This window comes from Cimex lectularius, unplaced genomic scaffold, assembly GCF_000648675.2.
Source record: "Cimex lectularius strain Harlan isolate CLEC.00 unplaced genomic scaffold, Clec_2.1 scaffold41, whole genome shotgun sequence".
In the NCBI taxonomy this organism is placed as follows: Eukaryota; Metazoa; Arthropoda; class Insecta; order Hemiptera; family Cimicidae; genus Cimex; species Cimex lectularius.
The window spans coordinates 63,115-81,324 of record NW_019393011.1 but is presented as its reverse complement, the minus strand read 5'-3'; the positions used below and the strand labels follow the sequence as shown (position 1 = coordinate 81,324).

Below are 18,210 nucleotides of genomic sequence, written 5' to 3'. Positions count from 1 at the left end.
GGGCCTTTAAGTATGTGTCCATGTGTGAACCTCATATGGTCTATTCTTAACCAGAGTGAGTCAGATCCTCCGACGGCCACCCATCGACAATACTCTTGATACGTGAGAGCTTCTCTGTCGACCTGTCGACCTAGCCCATTTGCTCCACAATGCCACTTTCTTTTATTCATGTTTTTTATTGCAATCTTAGCATCAGAGGGCTGGATTGCGGTGGTTAAGTCCAGAGATTGGGATGTCTTGGCCTTAGCTGCCTCGTCCGTCTTTTCATTACCCTCCAGACCATTTGTTGGTATTTGTCCAGGTACCACAATTATCTCTCGAACAAAAGCACTATGAGAGGGTGGAAGGAAAACCTGCCACAGACAGCAGTAATCGCACATTATTATTATTATATGTGTGGGGGGTGATGGAGGTATATCAAGTACTCCATCACCCCAACTCTGTGTGTGTGTGTGTGTGTGTGTGTGTGCGTGCGTGCGCGCATGTGTGTTTAGATTTAAAACTCATGTGTTGGGGGCTAAAAAGGCCTAGATGTTGAAAGCCCCTGAAGCCTAACTTTACTGGGACGGATGAGACCGAGTCTAACCCAGACGGCAAAACACAAGTAAGGTGATTTTCATTGCTTGTTGTGAGAAATCATAAGTTTGATTCTAAACACATATGTATGTATGTGTTCAGAGATGCGGTATAAAAAAGTAATCAGCGCAGTTGAATATAAAAATATAAAATAAAAGCCTCTCACATGATTTCATTATCCAGTGCGGTATTCATTAAATCACGAACTGTGTGGTACAATATTGGCAGTAAACTTTCTAATTTGTCGTTCAAATTTAAATAATTATATAACCATTCAGCCTGTAAAATTTCAATTTTATATCAGTATTTATTTATTTATGTTGAATTTACAGTTGTAATAACCTGACTGTACATGTCTCTCAGCAAATCCAATGTGAACGTAACAAATGGAAGTTTTTTCAACTCAGACATTCCTCCAACAATTTCAGATCCGATTTCATTCAATTCCTTACCTAGAATTCAGATTCAAACAAGCATTCATAAAACAGAAAGAAAATTTTCTCTATTGAAACACTCACCGAATGGCACCATCGTGACATATTTCTTTGTGATGACGTTATACAAAATTGTCACGTATTTTTTCAAATTTGTCAAAAAGTCGTATTTAGTTAAATCCTCGTAGAAAGCGTCCAAATCCTTTGTGAAACTAAATTTTTGGTTGAAAACTGGATTTTTCAAGAGCTCCGTTTGCTTTTCGTACAGAAACTCTAAAAACAAATGTTTGGATTAACTAGAGTTAAATTTTCCATTAAAAAGATGAAAATATACCTAACACTTTTTTACTGCTGTCCCAAAACACAGATTCAATATTATGGACAAACTGAATGAAACTAGGTTCAATTGACATTATGCTCTTTGCCATATAATGTGTCATAAAATCTGTGACTTGGGCCCATAATTCTTCCATATAATGTGAGAAAGATATATGCATATCCTTGATAATCTAAACAAAACAAATGGATATTGTAAGATGATTTTTTAAAGCGCTAAGTTTGACACTTACGTCGTCATATTTTCCAATGAGTTCTCTTATAAATAGAGACATCTGATCAAAACTCTCACCAGTCACAATTCCCTTGAGAAAATCGACAGTTTTCTCATATGCATTTTTAATAGTTTCAACCAGCCAGAGAATTGATTTTCGCATCGTTTCTCCAGTCTCACCCATCACTTCCCAAAGTTCATTTACGAGTTTTGGTACATGAGCCATTTTTTCCCTGAAATACGTAATAATAATAATGATGGTAAAATATAAAAAGAGTGGAAATAATGTCTCACCTGAAAGCAATTTCTTCTGCAAGCACTTGATACATGTTGTATATGTCTTTCATGTAAAATTCATTGTTGTAATACGCATCATTGAAAATGTCTTTTATCCAATCGATGTCATCTTCCAAATTTTTCACATCCCTATCAATTAGAAAAACAAGTTAAGCAAACATCCAATGGAGTTTTTGTTGTTAATATTATTATTTTTATTGATTAATGCAATGAACAGATTAATGAAAAAACATGAGCAACTCATCAATGACCAACATTAGGCAGCCTCTTCAACATATTTGAACCAAAGATGGCTGCTTTTGTCTAAGTTGGTCGCGGGGTCAGAAACACTTCAACCTCCTAAGATGGGTAAGAAAGAAAATTTCATGAGGATAATAGAAGTGGATAGGTATTAGTATTTGCCTAGGTAAATAATATAAGAATTTCAGAGGACTGAGTGGAGAGTATGATTACAAGCAAATAAAGCGCGACAGTGATCGTGTGGTAGAGTTTTTACTGGAGGGATTGAATCCTAGGTTTGATTTTTAAGCGGTCTCAGTTCCATATAGGAGCTAGAAGAGCTTTGTAGTTTTTTCCTTTGTGAATATTAGGTCTTGAACTAAGTCTAACAGTGTTTTGGTTTTTACCTGTAGTTCAATTCTGCTATTTGTAAGTAGTGTGGGATTCCATGTCAACCTTTTGTCTATGCACAGTCCTAAGTATTTCATGCAATCTGCTGCATGAAGTGAAATTTGATTCAGATAAATGGTGGGACTATTTGCATTTGAGAGTAAAATATTTCCATTTTTATTCTCCATTTGCAGAACCGTGGATGTAAGGAGGTGGTCTTGGAGGGATTAAACTGCTAGGACAGGATCTAGGTTTGGCAAGAAGATTGCTGTATCATGTGTATTGAGAGAAATTTGCCATGTATATGCTGAAACGGACGTAAGTTAATTAAAGTTGCCACTAGGCACTGCTTAAACAATGGTTTTGCCTTCCAATCAGCATATTTGTATATAAGCAGGGGCTGAACCTGTTTAGAACAGACTCATTGATGAGATCTCACCACTCAGAAATAAAATTAAAAATTATTTTTTATATTTAGAAATTAAAAAACCTCAGCTTCAAGCTCGCTACCAGACTCGGCTACAACCTTCGGCTCATCTAAAGGCTTAATCGAACTCCAACAGCTCCACCAAACACCAACCCTTTTAAGGTCCACCAACTAACTCAATACTAATAGGCTTGGTAGGTAACGTGAAGAAACAATCATTTAGGATTTGAGTTTCAACAGAAGACCCTCTGGGCAGACAAGATTGGACACCTGGGAGACATCTAAAAAGACTCCAGGGCAAACTGCTTACACTCAATATTGGAGTGTTCAATGAATTTGGTGGATTGTGGAGTAGTAATTAACAATTATTCTTGTAGACGAGATTGCAATAGTTCCTCGAGTACTTTCCCAAGGCATTAATACAGTAAAATTAAGACAAGATAAAATAATTTAAAAATTCAGAATAAGCTAATTTATCAATTATTTTGTATGCCATACTCAAAAATATATTTATTTTGGTTTTTAAATTTTGCGTTAGCTATTAAAAAATGCAGTTTATTGCATGTTTAAATGGAACAAAATGATAAATTTTGACTAATTTTTTGTTTTGTTTCTCACTCATTCACTCTCTCACTCTCTCTCTCTCTCTCTTTCACCACTCATTCACTCTCTCACTCACTTACTTTCTCTCTCATTAACTCACTCACTAACTCACTCTTTTCACTCTCTCACTCACTTANTAAATAAGTCCGTAGCGTTTTTTTAGGGTGAATTCAATTTTATCTTAATTACCTCACATCTTCCAAGAAATCTTGTACAATTGGTTTTGCATCCAACCAAATATCAGTTATAGTTTCGATTGCTTCCGATTTTATGTAATTTGTCCAAAAATTCGCCGTGCTAACTGAGTACTCCCAAATATCATTCGACGTTGTCTGAACAAAATCCTGTAAACAATTTTTTTTTTTAACTGGTTGTTTACCAATAACAAATATGTTATGTTTAGTTTAAAAAAATACTGGAGATATTAGCCTTAATTTAAAGTTATCCCGTTGTCAATATGTACAACAGTTTACAAAAATTAAAATATAAGGAAATTTTAGGAACAAAAGACTAAAAATATATTTCTCCAATTCTTAACCAATAAAATGGTAAAGCTATATATTTAATAGTCACTTTTTGGGAATAAATTACTTTTAAATCTTCCTTTATATCAGGCCTCCAGATCAGGAGAGATGTCAACATCCGTGAATGGTTTAATCTCGTCAAGCAAATGACATCGCTGATTTCAAAATCCTCGTATGTCCTCCACACTCTCAGTTGAGCATGCCTTTGATCTCTGTACCAACCATCCATCAACAACTGTTCACTAGCATCTAAAAATTAAAAAATAAATAAAATTTAACAACATCTATAATATTAATTTTGGTATAATAGAACCAATTATTAGTTGAAAAAATTAATATTTGTCTAGGTTACTTGGGGTGAAGTTGACTGTCAAAGCGGTCTGATAATTTCCAAGATCGACGTAAAAATCTGATGTGATTCTTGTTGTCTCTCCATTGGCGAATGTACAATTAAGATAATACTTGTTTTTAAATTTTCCATATTTTCCTTTTAAATATGTCATTTCTAGCAGAGAATGCCTCTAAAATTTAAAAANTCTCTCTCTCTCTCTCTCTCTCTCTCTCTCTCTCTCTCTCTCTCTCTCTCGCATGCTCTCTCTATCTCTATCTACCCCCTTCTCCATGCCAAATAATGTTTCATTAATTTCCTCTAAAAGTCTGACTTTTTGGAATTTTTTCCAGTTCAGATTACTGGATTTTCCAAGTTCTGAAGTTTGGATTATGGAGGGAGCACTATATTATTTGCATCTGTAACTTTTCTGCAAACTGAGGTGCCCTTTACTGGAGACATGGTAGAGAGGAGAGGTGGTAATACTGATATTTATACAATTTTAATACTCATAATTGTGATCTACATCTACATCTACTCATAATTAATTAATTTGTTATTTATTGTTTAAACATTACCTCAAATTCAACATATTTCTGCTTTGTTGACATTTTACCATTGGTATACCAGAATTTTAACGGTGAATATCCTCTTTTGTATGTTATATTTTTATTGAATTCTATAACTTGATCTCGTGCTTTAAAATATCCTGATCCATAAATCCTGAATCTTGAATATCAAAAGCAATTTCGTTGAGTTAGTAAAACAAAAACATGAAATGTACCCACATTGTCTGTCACAATTGAGCAACACGTATTTTCTCCTACCTTGATGCCGGATGACTTCCTTGTAAATTTAGTTGATAAAATACTTTCGGAGTTTTACTCAAATTCAATATGATTCCATTGACATTGAGTTTTTTCTTAGGATCCATGGAGTATTCAGCAGTAAGAGTTACCACTAATGGAGTACTTCTGTTTTTGGATAGATACCCATGAAATATAATGTCCTATAAAAAACAATATATATACACATATATTAAGTTTATCAAAATTCTCATTAAATGATGAAGATTGTAATTGTATTGTCTAAGCAAGGGTAGTTAACTAATGTAAAACCACCTCGGTAAAGAAAAGGCCGCTGCTAAGTGCGATATTAATAACAAGTGAAAGAAAATAATTAATAGGTGCATCTCGATAGAAAAAAATGATCATTTTTAATAGGACAATAAGGTTGGTAGTACGTTACAACATGCAGGTTTGTGAGTAAGCATATAACAGATAAAGAAAGTATAAAAACATTAGACATGCTCTACATCAAGACTACAATCAAACTGGTACCTCTACACATTACACTTATTTCTGGGCTGATAAAAAAAAGTATTAAATAATGGCCCTAACAGATTAGCACAAATTCTTGCTGATGGTTTTATAAGCAAGAGATTATCTGAGTTAGGAAGCCTGATTCCTCTCTTGACTACTGCTCGGGTGGTTCAATGTTACTCAAATTTTGATCGGGTCATTCATCCAGCTTTGCTTTGGATCATAAAATCATCTTTTTAAGCACCTATTTCCTCAGTCTCTTTCCAAGACAGCCAGGGAACATCTCCGACTAGTCTGTCAAGGCTAGTCACCCAGAGTCCCTTGGTCCTATCCATTATTCAATTGACCTCAAGCTGACCTACCCAACCTACTACACTTTTGCAACAATAAAGATCCGTCACTACAAGCACACATCAACGTAGAACTTTAGCTGAGTGGCAAATAAAAATAAATGACAAAAACGATACATAACCTTTACCCTCAGACATGGGACAATATCCTCAGACAATTGCATATTCATTTTGTAGTTACCAATGTTCACTACCTTAGACTGTACATCGACCAAAGACATAAAATTCACATATGAGAATAATTAGTGTGTTCGAGATCAGGGATGCGGTCATCAAAACATTTTTCAAACAGTTTTGATGACCGCATCACTGATCTCGAACTATTAATGATATCTTGATGGTCGATTCATCCTTCCTTCGTCATTCTAAAGATAAAAAGCAAGACTGGACTAGGCATTATAAAACACTCTCACAACTTCTAGATATCCAAACAAAAACTGATGGTTCACAACAAACGACTTATATACAAGTCAATAATATAAACCATTTGGTCATACTTCGAACTTTGGGGTTCAATCACATTCTATCAGTCAGATTTCTCAATCCAAAATCCTCCAAAAAATAGTAAATCTACTTATACAATCCATAATGGCCTTAACATTAAGGGGTTGAGATGGGAAGTTAGTGCCCGAGTGGATCGAGGTCAGGATAGCTCAAGTGGTGAGTAGCAGCGTATCAAGCCGAAGGTCGTGGGTTCGAATCTCGCTCATGACACTGACTTTTTTATCTCAACTTAAAAACCTTAATTAATTGAATTGTATTAATTAATCAAGCGGACCACGAAAAATAGTGAACTTAACATTAAGGTTGCACAAAGCATGATGACTCTTAATTTTACCTTTCCTTCCCACCTCTCAACTTACAACCTGGAATTATATCCAGGAGAACTTGACTCAGTTAGCTCCTGGGCCACTGAAAATGAGGCCACTCCTTGAACGTATGTATAAATATGCAATCCCTTTTCAACAGAAGGTAGTCGAGACATTCAGTAGGGGGTACAAATTCCGAGCCGAGGTCATTATGTCATCCTTCATTTTCGCTTCAACTTTTAACCTTTATATTACGCAGTCTTCCCCCCCCCCCCCAACAGTATTTATTTTAAAGTAAAATTGTTGTTAAACTTTCTAAACTACGTCTACACAACAGATTATGTTAGGCCACTGCTGCTTTAACCTCCTGGGGGATTATTGGAAACAGTACAAGATGTTAAGGTTGAGTCAAGTACTCCTGGATACAATTCCAGGTTGTAAGTCAAGAGCTAGGAAAGAAAGGTAAAATTAAGAGTTGTCATGCTTTGCGCAACCTTAATGTTCTAGAAGATGCCTTGCACTTTCTGCTCTGAAAGTATGCTGGGAGGAAGAGGCATTGAGTAACTGAGTTCCTCACTAACGCCCTCAAATACAAGAAATCCTCGGTTTATCATTTTAATTAGTAATTTCATATATTGATAAACTTATACTTAGTCACAAACACAATAATAAAGAAACATGTTCCAACTTCCCAACCGGATATTGTGAACGAGTAGCCTCTGAGGCTAAGCAATCTGCAAAGAACATGACAAAAGAAAGATAGCAGAGTCCTAGAGGCTCTTATGTGGCAAGAACAAGACCTGTACATGCCCCCCCCCCAAGAACCTAAGCCAGAAACGAGGAATCATCCTTACTCAGTTAAGAATAGGTCATACACAGTTGACACACCGGAACCTGCTCTTGAGCCAAAGCCCATGCAGGTGCCCTTTATGCTCAATGTGTCCCACATAATAGAAGCATATGCCTTAGCTTCTTACATAGAGCATGTAGGCCGCCAAATTTAAGAGTGGTTCTCAAGCACAGTAGCGAATTTCTGGGTCCTCTGTTCTGCTTTTTGGAGGACGTGTTTTTTTAAATTTTTATATATTGTAAATATCTTTATGTGTTTTGTTTGAGTGTGTGGTATTAGAGCGAGTAGTGAGGGGCTGATGGTGAAATAAAGCATCGCTATCACCCCTCCAGTAGCGTGTCTTTAAGGTCGATGGCAGAAAATTTATGGAAGTACTTCATCGACCCTAATTTAGATTATTAATAATGAAATTCACTAATTTCGTGGTCCACTTGACCAATTAATATTTTACAATTAATTAAGGTTTTTAGTTAAGATGAAAAAGCTAATGGCACGAGCGGGATTCGAACCCACAATCTTTGGCTAGATACGCCGCTGCTCTACCACTTGAGCTATCGTGACCTCGATCCAGTCGAAACCAACTTCCCATCTCAACCCCACCTTTTTTAAATTTTCCCTCCTTTTTGCCATTTTTCTTTTCACTTTAGATAGCTCAAGTGGTAGAGTAGCAGCGTATCTAGACGAAGATCGTGGGTTCGAATCCCGCTCGTGCCATTGACTTTTTATCTCAACTTATGTAGGTCGATGGAGGAACATCGAGTACACCAACTAATCAGAATGTATTTATTTTCTGTAATATACGACCATATTATAGAAGTTAGTTTTAGGCTAGGTTATAGTTTGTATGCATTGGGGGCTGAAATGACCTAGCTACCGAGAGCCCCGTTGGAACAATGCAGCCCCATTGGTTGCAAAGTGATGATCTCCTGGGCATCTGGCTTATGGGATGACTAGCAACCCAGCAGCATAACAAGATAGGTGAACTCCCCTAAGGTATAAGCCCTAGGGATAAGCACAGCGAGGAGTGACAACCCTTCGGGATGAAAGTCCAAATAATAAAGAAACAATAACAAAAATAATGATAGTAATTTAGTAGTTTACAGACTGGATAAAATGCCTACTCTATACTGGCCGTTATCTATTGTATGCTTATAAATTGTAAATATGTATTATTTATGGGAATAAAGCATTCATTTTTCATAATACTTAAATGAAGCTTTGTTTTTTTTAATACAATTTATTATTACTTATTTTTACTGTAATGAATTCATAACAATTTGAATAATACTATTAACTCACCTTGAGAAATGAAGCGTGTTTAATGGTTATCAACAAATCATTGGCATTTTGGCTTGGTATCTTATGCCAGTGTAAGTTACCAGTTACATTTTTTGCAAAACTGAATTTATTCGGTTCAAGTGTCAGAGCCATTTTGAAATCCATGTTTGTCCACTCGTAATCCCCGATTATCGCAAAATGCCGCCGTGGAAATGATATGTTGAATTCCATTTGTTTTCCTTGGATGTGTTCCTGATATAAAAAAAAATTGTCAAATTGTTTTTACCGATGTTGTTTAAATTATTATATTACCTTGTTAATTATTTTAAAACCAGAGCCAAACCACACATTAGGTTTTAAAGAAAAGTTTGCATTTGAAATATATATTGTGTCACCTTCAGAAAAAGTTTGAACAGTCACCATTCGCTGTTTGTTAAAACCTACAGGGAGTAAATCAACATTTAAATTGAATTACAATTAATTACAGCGTTAATACGAAAGCTACATATATATTACTCCCCCCCCCAAAAAAAAAATGAAATTTTCAAGAAAAGAAAAGGGAGGAAACTAGAAGATTATTAAAAGGCTAGCTAGCAAGATGGAACTGACAGAGGGTGAAAAGAAGCAATGGTAGATTTGGGAGATATATGACTTCCAGTCCGATCAAGAGCTATCCCAAGGTTTTTGACAATAGTGCAGAAGGAAATAGGCTTATTGTTAATTGTAAGGATAGACGGTAGGATCTAAACGCAATAGCCTGGGGATTTTTCTATACGCAAGTTGAGCCCATTTTCAAAGGCCCAGGAACTAAGTGAGTCAAATACTCCTGAATCAAATTCCAGCTTTAGTTCAAGAGGTGGAAGGAAAGGTAAAATTAAGTTTATCATAAAAGTGATGGGAGCAATTTTTTTTAAATTTAGGCAAGTCATAGATATAATAGAAAAAAAAAGATTGGGATTGCTTAAGCCTTGAGGGTTCCAAAAGTGATTAACAAATACCAGTCAGACACCTCACTCGATTAGCATAAAAGTGTTATTATACCCCCTTCATTAGGACTTTGAAACTATTTCTGATAATAAAAATTAACAAATAAACAACATCCTACTTTCAATATTAAAATTATGAATTGAACAATAATGAATTTTAAGAATTTAGGTTAGTAGAGTGGATGAGATCTACCAATTTCAAGATACTGGATATTTTTTCTGCCAAATTAGCACATTTTAACTCCTTTAAACCTCAGCCCTCTTGGGGGAAAGGACTGGGGACTGTGAACAGATTGTTCAATTCCAAGTCTGAGGACAAAGCATTTTATTTTTCCAGACTAAGGAGATTTTCCCTAGCTTTTTAAATATGGAACTCAACTCTTCTAGGAGGAATTTGAACAGACTGCTTTGCTCCGATCGTACTTATTTCTGCGCTTACATCTCTTCAGTTTTAATTCATGGCTTTTTGAGGCAAGACTTTGATCATTTGGGCTATCTTTGTTTTACCTGGTAGTGCTATTTTATTTTTTTTAATGTCGTAAACTAAAACATGTATTTACATTATTTTAGCAAATAGGTAGTAATTTTAAAAATTCACAGTTATGAAAGTCCAATTTATTCTTTTTATATTACTTATATTATTTCTACCAATTGCCTTTATTTTTTATAAAAGATAATATATCAAATTATTATACTAAAATAAAATATTTTATTTTTTTTTTTACTTTCTTGAGTTGTTTACTACAAAACATTACATTAAACCTTGCAGGAAAATTCAAATGAGAGACAGGGCAAGATCCACTCACTGGTTAAAAAAATTAGTTTAAATTAAACCTTTAAGTTTAACCTTTAAACAAAGGGTTAATTTTAAATTAAAAAGGGTAAATTTTACAGAAAAAAGTTCTTTCTATATATTCTTCAAAAGCTTGAAATAATATCGTGAAATTACATTTTAAAGTTAATTTAATTTTTATTGTTGTTCAAAGAAAAGCGATATTATATATTTTGTATTATTTTTATTTCCATTCAATTCACTAATTTCGTGGTCCGCTTGACCAATTAATTCATTACAATTAATTAAGGTTTTTAGTTAAGATGAAAAAGCTAATGGCACGAGCGGGATTCGAACCCACGATCTTTGGCTAGATACGCCGCTGCTCTACCACTTGAGCTATAGTGACCTCGATCCACTCGGACATCAACTTCCTATCTCAACCCCACCTTATGAGTTTTCCCTCCTTTTTGCCATTTTTCAAATGTCATGTAGTCGGATTGGATTCTCGACGACAAATGAAATGGCCATGGAGAGCTTTAGTGAAGTGTACTTCATTTTAATCATTAAATTCACTAATTTCGTGGTCCGAGTGGATCGAGGTCACGACAGCTCAAGTGGTAGAGCAGCGACGTATCTAGCCGAAGATCGTGGGTTCGAATCCCGCTCGTGACACTGACTTTTTCTATCTCAACTAAAAACCTTAATTAATTGTAATTATTTTTAATGATATTTACTCACCTCTAACTGTGACTAGCTTATTATTCTTGTGTCGAACTACTTCGTACTCTCCCGTTACATGAAATCTTGATTTGTTATTCAATTTAAATAGTTCAATCCGTCTAATATCCTGTAAAAATAATTGTATGATTAAAAAACACAACAGTTCATCAACTGTAATGATAATTACCTGAAGGGGGTATTGTCTACTGTTGTTATGTCCATATATTATCCCTGCTGGGGCATAACTGTTGTTAACCGAGATTTCGATTAAATCGTTGGAACTGTACTTAGTAAATTTCGAGTTTCTGATGTATGTACCACTCATGATGATATCATTATTGTACAGTAACTTTGAATAGCCGTCAGCCTTGGTTTCGGTGCTCTAAAATTAACATCGTGGATGAAAAAACTACGCATAAGATTCTGTGAGAAAAAGAAAAGATGCATTTTGCTCACGTTGTATATATAGTTGAGATGGCCGTAATGCACGGTTGTGAGTGGTATCACAAGGAAAACGTTACCTTCTGTTAATTGTATTTCTTTCTCCAACTGGGAAACATGTGTGTAATTCATAAGTGCAGTTTTATTTGTCCATTTAATTTGACCAAATCTTTGATAGAAGGGCCTAATGAAAAAATTAAAAATATAAGCATAACCTGTATCCAAAATAAACTGTTTTGTTCTACAAGTTTTATTAATATTAGACTGTTTCATATATTCTATATTTATATAATTAGTTTACTTGTCTTAAAATAATTTACAATTTTATAAGTGATTTAGATACTTTTTGTTTACCTGGTGGTTATTAAATTAACCAAAGCATTTACATGGGGGAATGCTTTAAAAACCGTAGAAAAGTTCATTTCAGCTTTGAAGTTATTGATCGCTTCAAAATCGACATCTGAATTTACAATGGAATGTGGCCATGGATAATAGACAAACAATCTAAACATTAAATAATATTAATTCATTTTTATTTCCATAAAATAACCTCAAAATACACCCTATGGGGTTTCATTATATAATCGTATTACGATGTTAATTAGAAGAAATCAATTTTTCAACTTACCTTACAAGTTTTTTAGGCATTAGATCTTGGTAATTGATATCAAGCGATAGATCCTCTTTCATATTTGTAGATTGAAGTATGTTATGAATATCATAAACATTGTTGACCTTCTTCAGTTTGAAATTATCGAAAATCCTGTGTTTTCCGGTTTTTAATAAAACCACTCCAGTTGACAAATCTTTTTTTAATACCACCTTTTAAAAAAAAATATATATATATATTCAGTTAAAAATTTGCTATTATTTTAATTCAATAGTGAATTTTAACACCAGAATTCCTTATTGTAAAAGCTGTTTTATTTTATTTTATTTTATTTATTTATTTGGTGACCTATACATATCATTACACACATATTACAAATGTGATCACAAAATGTTTTTTCACACAGTCTCAGCGCAGAACCCAGAGAACACATGCTATGAGAAACCGACTAATACTGGCACTTAATGTGAGGGATAAAGGAATAAGGAGGTCATAAGGTCATTGTTATTAAAGTGAAATAGTGGATTCTCGGAATGGGTATGTGTAGAGAGGGCACGAGCAGTAGGGTTAGGATGGATGATGGTGTGAAACTTTTGGAATTGGGAACGAATCTGTTCGTTGACAAAAGAAACGTCGTGGATAATGAGGCTTTGTAGTAGGAGCTTTGACGATTGGTCTAAGGCCTTTTTATTGTAGGGTTTGGATGCACTGATGTTGGATGGCTTGGCAGAACCCCACAGTTTCACTCCATCCAAATTGGTCGGAGGAGTCTTGTTGGCTAGTTTAGTGTTGATGGTCAACACGGATTTCGGTCCTATACGTCTTCTGTTGTCTCTTAAGTCTTGTGTGGGGATTAAGTCTGGTGTCTATGCATAGTCCTGAGTATTTCACTTTAAGGGAAATCTGCATCTCTTTGTTATTGTACAATGGAGGGAAAGACTTGTTTTTCAACACTGAACAACATTGGGTACAATGAGTACATTTTTCTTTATTCAGTCCTGTCCTCCACATTTTGCACCAGTCTAGGATAAACTCAAGTCATTCTTGGATGTTGGAAGTAGCTTGGATAGTATTCAGGTTAGAGGATAAAGTAGGTATTGTCTGTGTAAGTAGGTGGTGATAACGGTATTGGGATGAATAGGTCAGTCGGAGAACAAATGCCCCTTTGTGGGATGCTGGCTTCTATCTGTCTGACTTCCAAGAACCTGTTGCCACATCCCACTCTGAAGCAATGGTTGGTTAGGTAAGATTTCAGTGTAAGGTAATAAAGAGTGAGCAGGAAGTGTTTAGGTTTGTAAAGAATGCCCAGGTCCCAGACCCTATCAAAAGCCTGTGCTACACCCAAGCAATACTCTTTATCCTCTACAGCAGAGAAGATAGTGTTGTCAATTCTGAAATATTGGTGGATCGTGGAATGATGAGGGTGGAAGCTGAGTTGGTGAGAAGAAATGATTTTATGCCTGTCTAGGATGGGTATTAAACCCTTTAAAAGGAGTCTTCAAGGATTTTAGACATTGAAGAGAACTGTGGTCGGGAGGTTAATGGGCTTTAAGAATGAGAATAATGATGGAATATTTTCATAAAAGAGGAAAGTGAGTGGTTCATCAGATGGCATTATATATTGTGGTTAAGAAAAACTTAATTATAAAAACTCACCTCACTCATCGAAATAAAATCAAACTGGTTCGGTTCTTTTATATACTTAACAATGTAAGTAATATAGGAATAATCTCTATTGTAAAATAATTTGCTCAAAACTGTGTGTGTCACGTTCATTTTATGAGGTAGAACGGCAAACGACATGAAACGAAGATTGTTCCAAGATGGCCATAATAAAGTGGCATTTGTGCATAACCTGAACAAACATATTCATAATTTAATAAGGTTTTCAATTAATTGTTGATAAAATGTAAGTTTCAAAATTTCACAATGTATATTATGAAATTTATAATATTGTATTAAAAAATCAGTGATAAAGCGAATTTGAAAGAAAATAAAAGCACATAGTTCATCTGTTAACCTTTTGTAGACTTAACCCTATCATCAAGAATTTGAACTATCATTAATAATTCACAAGATTGACAAATATGAGCATCTACTTACAACACTGAATCTTATTGGTTCGTAGCCTGGGGTGAGAGTGTGATGTCTGGAGGGGGGGCCACGGTAGCCGAGTGGTTAAGGCGTCAGACTCTCGGCTAGTAGATCCCGCGGTCGTGGGTTCGATCCCCACTGTCGCCTCTGGACTTTTTCTGACGCCCAAGGGGACCGGAGGCCGCAATTGAAAGAAATTGACAAGGCACTCATCAATGGAAAGAGCGGGATCGGATCTCAGTGACCCTGAATTTGGTCCTAACCCCCTTCAAAAATGAGTTTCTTCAATGGAAGAACACCGGTACAACGGGGGCTCAAGTTCACATTTGTGTTGCGAGCCCTCCCCCAAAATATGGAGCTAGGGATAAAGTACAATAAGCTGTACAGCTCAGCTGCAGTGCTCAGGAGGGAACTCCTCCAGTCACTGGTATCCAAATTTAAAAAAAAAAATGTCTGGGGAGTGAAAGTAATTTATTAGCATGAATGGAGAGTATAAACCCGCCATGAGGAATATTGAATATTGGCGAATGAATACAGCCAGACTTGTCTTCTAAGGTTGGAATATCCAGTACCACAACACTGGAAGTATGCATCAAATTGTCTCTTGTCTGCTGGCTTTTTGTTAGCTGCGCTTCAAGGGGAGAAAGGGAGTATGAACATCTTTTTGTGATATATTTGTATATGTCTTCTTGTTCTTTTAATAATAATTTGACGACCTGAGATAACAACGAAAGGTTAGCAAGTTAAACAGACAGGAGAAAAAAGAGTAAGTGGGTGGTGATTAGTGACCGTTAATCGATAATTATTTAGAAATTGTGAGATGCGGTCTGGTGTGATGTAGGTTTGAGAAAAACATTTTCTTTATCGTGCCGTTTCGATCTTTATTGAGATCATCTTCAGGGCCTGGGATTTACAAACATTGTTTACATTGTTTTTCTGAAACCTACATCACACCAGACCGCATCTCACGATTTCTAAATAAATATGAGTAAGTGAGAAAGATGCATTAAAGAAAAAATTAATCATTTGCAGAGGGCCGGCGATGACTACTAGATGTTTGTCAGTTCATACTTAAGATTTCAAACATAGTGAATTCACTTTGAAGGGAAACTAGAGTCATATCGCTGAAGAAGTGCACACGTCAAGAGCACTGTCGATAGGTGGCCCTCAGACGGTCTGACTTATAGAATAAGGGACATCCTACCTGATTAAGCATAGACCATGCGAGGTTGACACACGGATTTACTTTTGGACCAAACCCTGTATATCTGTCCGGCGTGCAAAAAAAAGTTGTTCGATGTGTCCCACCTAATTGAAGGGTGCAATTCCTTAGCTCCACTCTGGCTAGAGAGTACTGATAGTTTTGTACCCCTTAATGTGTGTTGAGAATGAATGTATTTATTAGCATCAATGTGTAGTGTGAAAAGGACAATGGTAGAATATTGAGTACCACATCGACTCTCAATTAGGCTAGTTATATAATAGAAACTGATTATGTTGGGGGCTGAAATGACCTAGCTGTTGATGGCACCTGGAGCTCAACCTCGGTAGCTGGAGGATGAGACCCTGGGATAGGTGATTTTCGAGGCCAACCGGTAATTTATCGTAAATTGCAAAAGCTGGAATTGCTGATGGACTCGAGAAGCGATAAGCTTAACTCTCACACTCACGTACATATGTGTGTATGTACATGTGCAGATTTTAGCTTATATAAATCAGTAAACATAGTTTATGAACAGTGGAACGAGATGTTCAACCTGTTCATTCTATATCAGAATTTCAAAGTCCTGATAAATATTTTATCATTATCCCTGATTTTTAATACAAAATTATAATAATTTCATATCGATTTAATAACTCTTACAATGCTGGCTTACCACCAATCCCTTTTGTTAAAATCAATGTTGACACTGAATGAAGTTTCCTGGAAATCATTGTCGACATTCCAAAAATGAACGTGGGATATTAACTCCTTTGAGGCATCTCCAAACTTCCCTTTGCCCGTGATGTCAAACGAGAGAAGTTCAAACCAGACAATCATCCATTGAAGATTGGCATCTCCGTGAAAACTTTCACTATTAAGATTTATTCTAAATATTCCTCCTTTATCTTTTAACCTGGATAATCAGTAAAAATTAATAATTAATTCGATAAAAGATTATGCCTTTATTTAGGGTGTACATGTCTCAACTTACAACACATCTCCTTTTATTTTAATTTCTCTGGTGATCAATTGGGATTTGACGTTTGTATTTATTTTGTATATCGTTAGGTCGTGTTCCTTGTTCAGAAAAACTCCATTCAAACTCAACGCTTCATATCCTTCAAACTGAGAGTTCACCTGAAGACAGTAGATTAAATTATAGGTTGTCCTATCTTTAGCATGAACTTAAATACGTAAAAATATGCCAGGATTTGAACCCAGACCCAAATACGCATCAGACACACTAACCACTCAGTTCATAAATATTTTACATTAACGAATTTACAACATAATAAATAATAAAAGAATAATGCAACAAAATCAAAATACCAAAAAGTTGACATTTATGCCGATTTGTTGTAGAAAACCATAATCACAATAGACGTTAATTAATTTCTCTTGGATCTTGATTATGGCGGTGATAAAACGTCTATTCTTTTTTTCCTCGGAATTTAATTTGAAACTCACAAATTCAATGTGGGTTGGTAATTGGTAAAAGAGCAATTCAATCTGGAAGCATATCACTTTAAGTTATAACAACTTGAAAAAGTGTAAGTTCAGTAAGCAAATTTACTTTTATTGGGCTATTTTTGTTTAGACTTAAAAAACCCTGCAGCCTATACGTTTTATCCGCTTTGAAAGTTGTTTCAAAAGATTTTCCACCTTTCTCATTTTTAAAATTCCCACCAATATTGATTTTCCTGGAAAAAAAATCAAATCAGCAAATTCTTATATCGTAATAAATAAATTGTGTAAATATACAAACCTGTATGAATTAAAAGTTGAGTCGATTTTGACAGAAAATGTCTGTTTTTTAATAATAGCAAGGGCTTTCATTTCAGTTTTGTTTGTGTATCTTAAATATGTTTCAAGTCTATACTCTTCAGGTCGGATATTTCCAGAATACTCAACGCCACTTTCGACAACACCAATTGTAGGATACGGCGTTGTAATAATTATAGCATATTTCATATACGATGGCGCATCATGAAGCCAACCGACCCGTATCCCATAATGTACAATTGATGTCTAAAAATACAGATTATGCATGAAAAAAGAAAAATTGGTATTTTTTTTCCATACCCCTTTTTCATTTGGTAGACCGATCTTTATAATCATTTTCCTCTCTAATTCGATAAAATCCTTGTTTAGATAAATTGTACACCAAGGAAGGTTGAACAATGATGTATTTATTTTCAACTCAACATCACTTTCAAAATAATCATTGGCAATCTGAAAAATTATTTCATTACAAATTAAAATATCTCTCACTTAGTTTATTCTGTGTCACTCTCGCTCTGCTCTCGTACTTTTGTGCTCGCTCAAACTCCAAACTCTCTCACTCTCTCTCACTTACTCTTCCTTGCTCTCACTCCCATTCTCTCTCCTCTTTCACTCTAATCTCTCTGACACTCTCTCTCTCT

The 18,210-nt window shown here is 35.2% G+C and overlaps 1 protein-coding gene across 1 annotated transcript in view; it reads right to left on the bottom strand.

The window, feature by feature from the left end:
• LOC106665317 (apolipophorins) overlaps window positions 1–18,210 on the bottom strand; it is a 55,089-nt gene that overhangs the window by 8,446 nt on the left and 28,433 nt on the right. The window contains exons 38-62 of the mRNA XM_024229795.1: window positions 17,870–18,019; window positions 17,553–17,815; window positions 17,361–17,487; window positions 17,117–17,296; window positions 16,779–16,924; window positions 16,461–16,700; window positions 14,146–14,344; window positions 12,508–12,701; window positions 12,234–12,383; window positions 11,895–12,063; window positions 11,626–11,820; window positions 11,457–11,565; window positions 9,270–9,397; window positions 8,979–9,209; window positions 5,176–5,357; window positions 4,927–5,077; window positions 4,373–4,541; window positions 4,088–4,269; window positions 3,686–3,840; window positions 1,855–1,986; window positions 1,580–1,793; window positions 1,345–1,519; window positions 1,095–1,283; window positions 919–1,028; window positions 743–855 (exon numbers count right to left, since the gene is read on the bottom strand). Of these exons, the coding sequence (XP_024085563.1) occupies window positions 743–855; window positions 919–1,028; window positions 1,095–1,283; window positions 1,345–1,519; window positions 1,580–1,793; window positions 1,855–1,986; window positions 3,686–3,840; window positions 4,088–4,269; window positions 4,373–4,541; window positions 4,927–5,077; window positions 5,176–5,357; window positions 8,979–9,209; window positions 9,270–9,397; window positions 11,457–11,565; window positions 11,626–11,820; window positions 11,895–12,063; window positions 12,234–12,383; window positions 12,508–12,701; window positions 14,146–14,344; window positions 16,461–16,700; window positions 16,779–16,924; window positions 17,117–17,296; window positions 17,361–17,487; window positions 17,553–17,815; window positions 17,870–18,019 (4,253 nt within the window). The remainder of the gene's footprint in view (window positions 1–742; window positions 856–918; window positions 1,029–1,094; window positions 1,284–1,344; window positions 1,520–1,579; window positions 1,794–1,854; window positions 1,987–3,685; window positions 3,841–4,087; window positions 4,270–4,372; window positions 4,542–4,926; window positions 5,078–5,175; window positions 5,358–8,978; window positions 9,210–9,269; window positions 9,398–11,456; window positions 11,566–11,625; window positions 11,821–11,894; window positions 12,064–12,233; window positions 12,384–12,507; window positions 12,702–14,145; window positions 14,345–16,460; window positions 16,701–16,778; window positions 16,925–17,116; window positions 17,297–17,360; window positions 17,488–17,552; window positions 17,816–17,869; window positions 18,020–18,210) is intronic.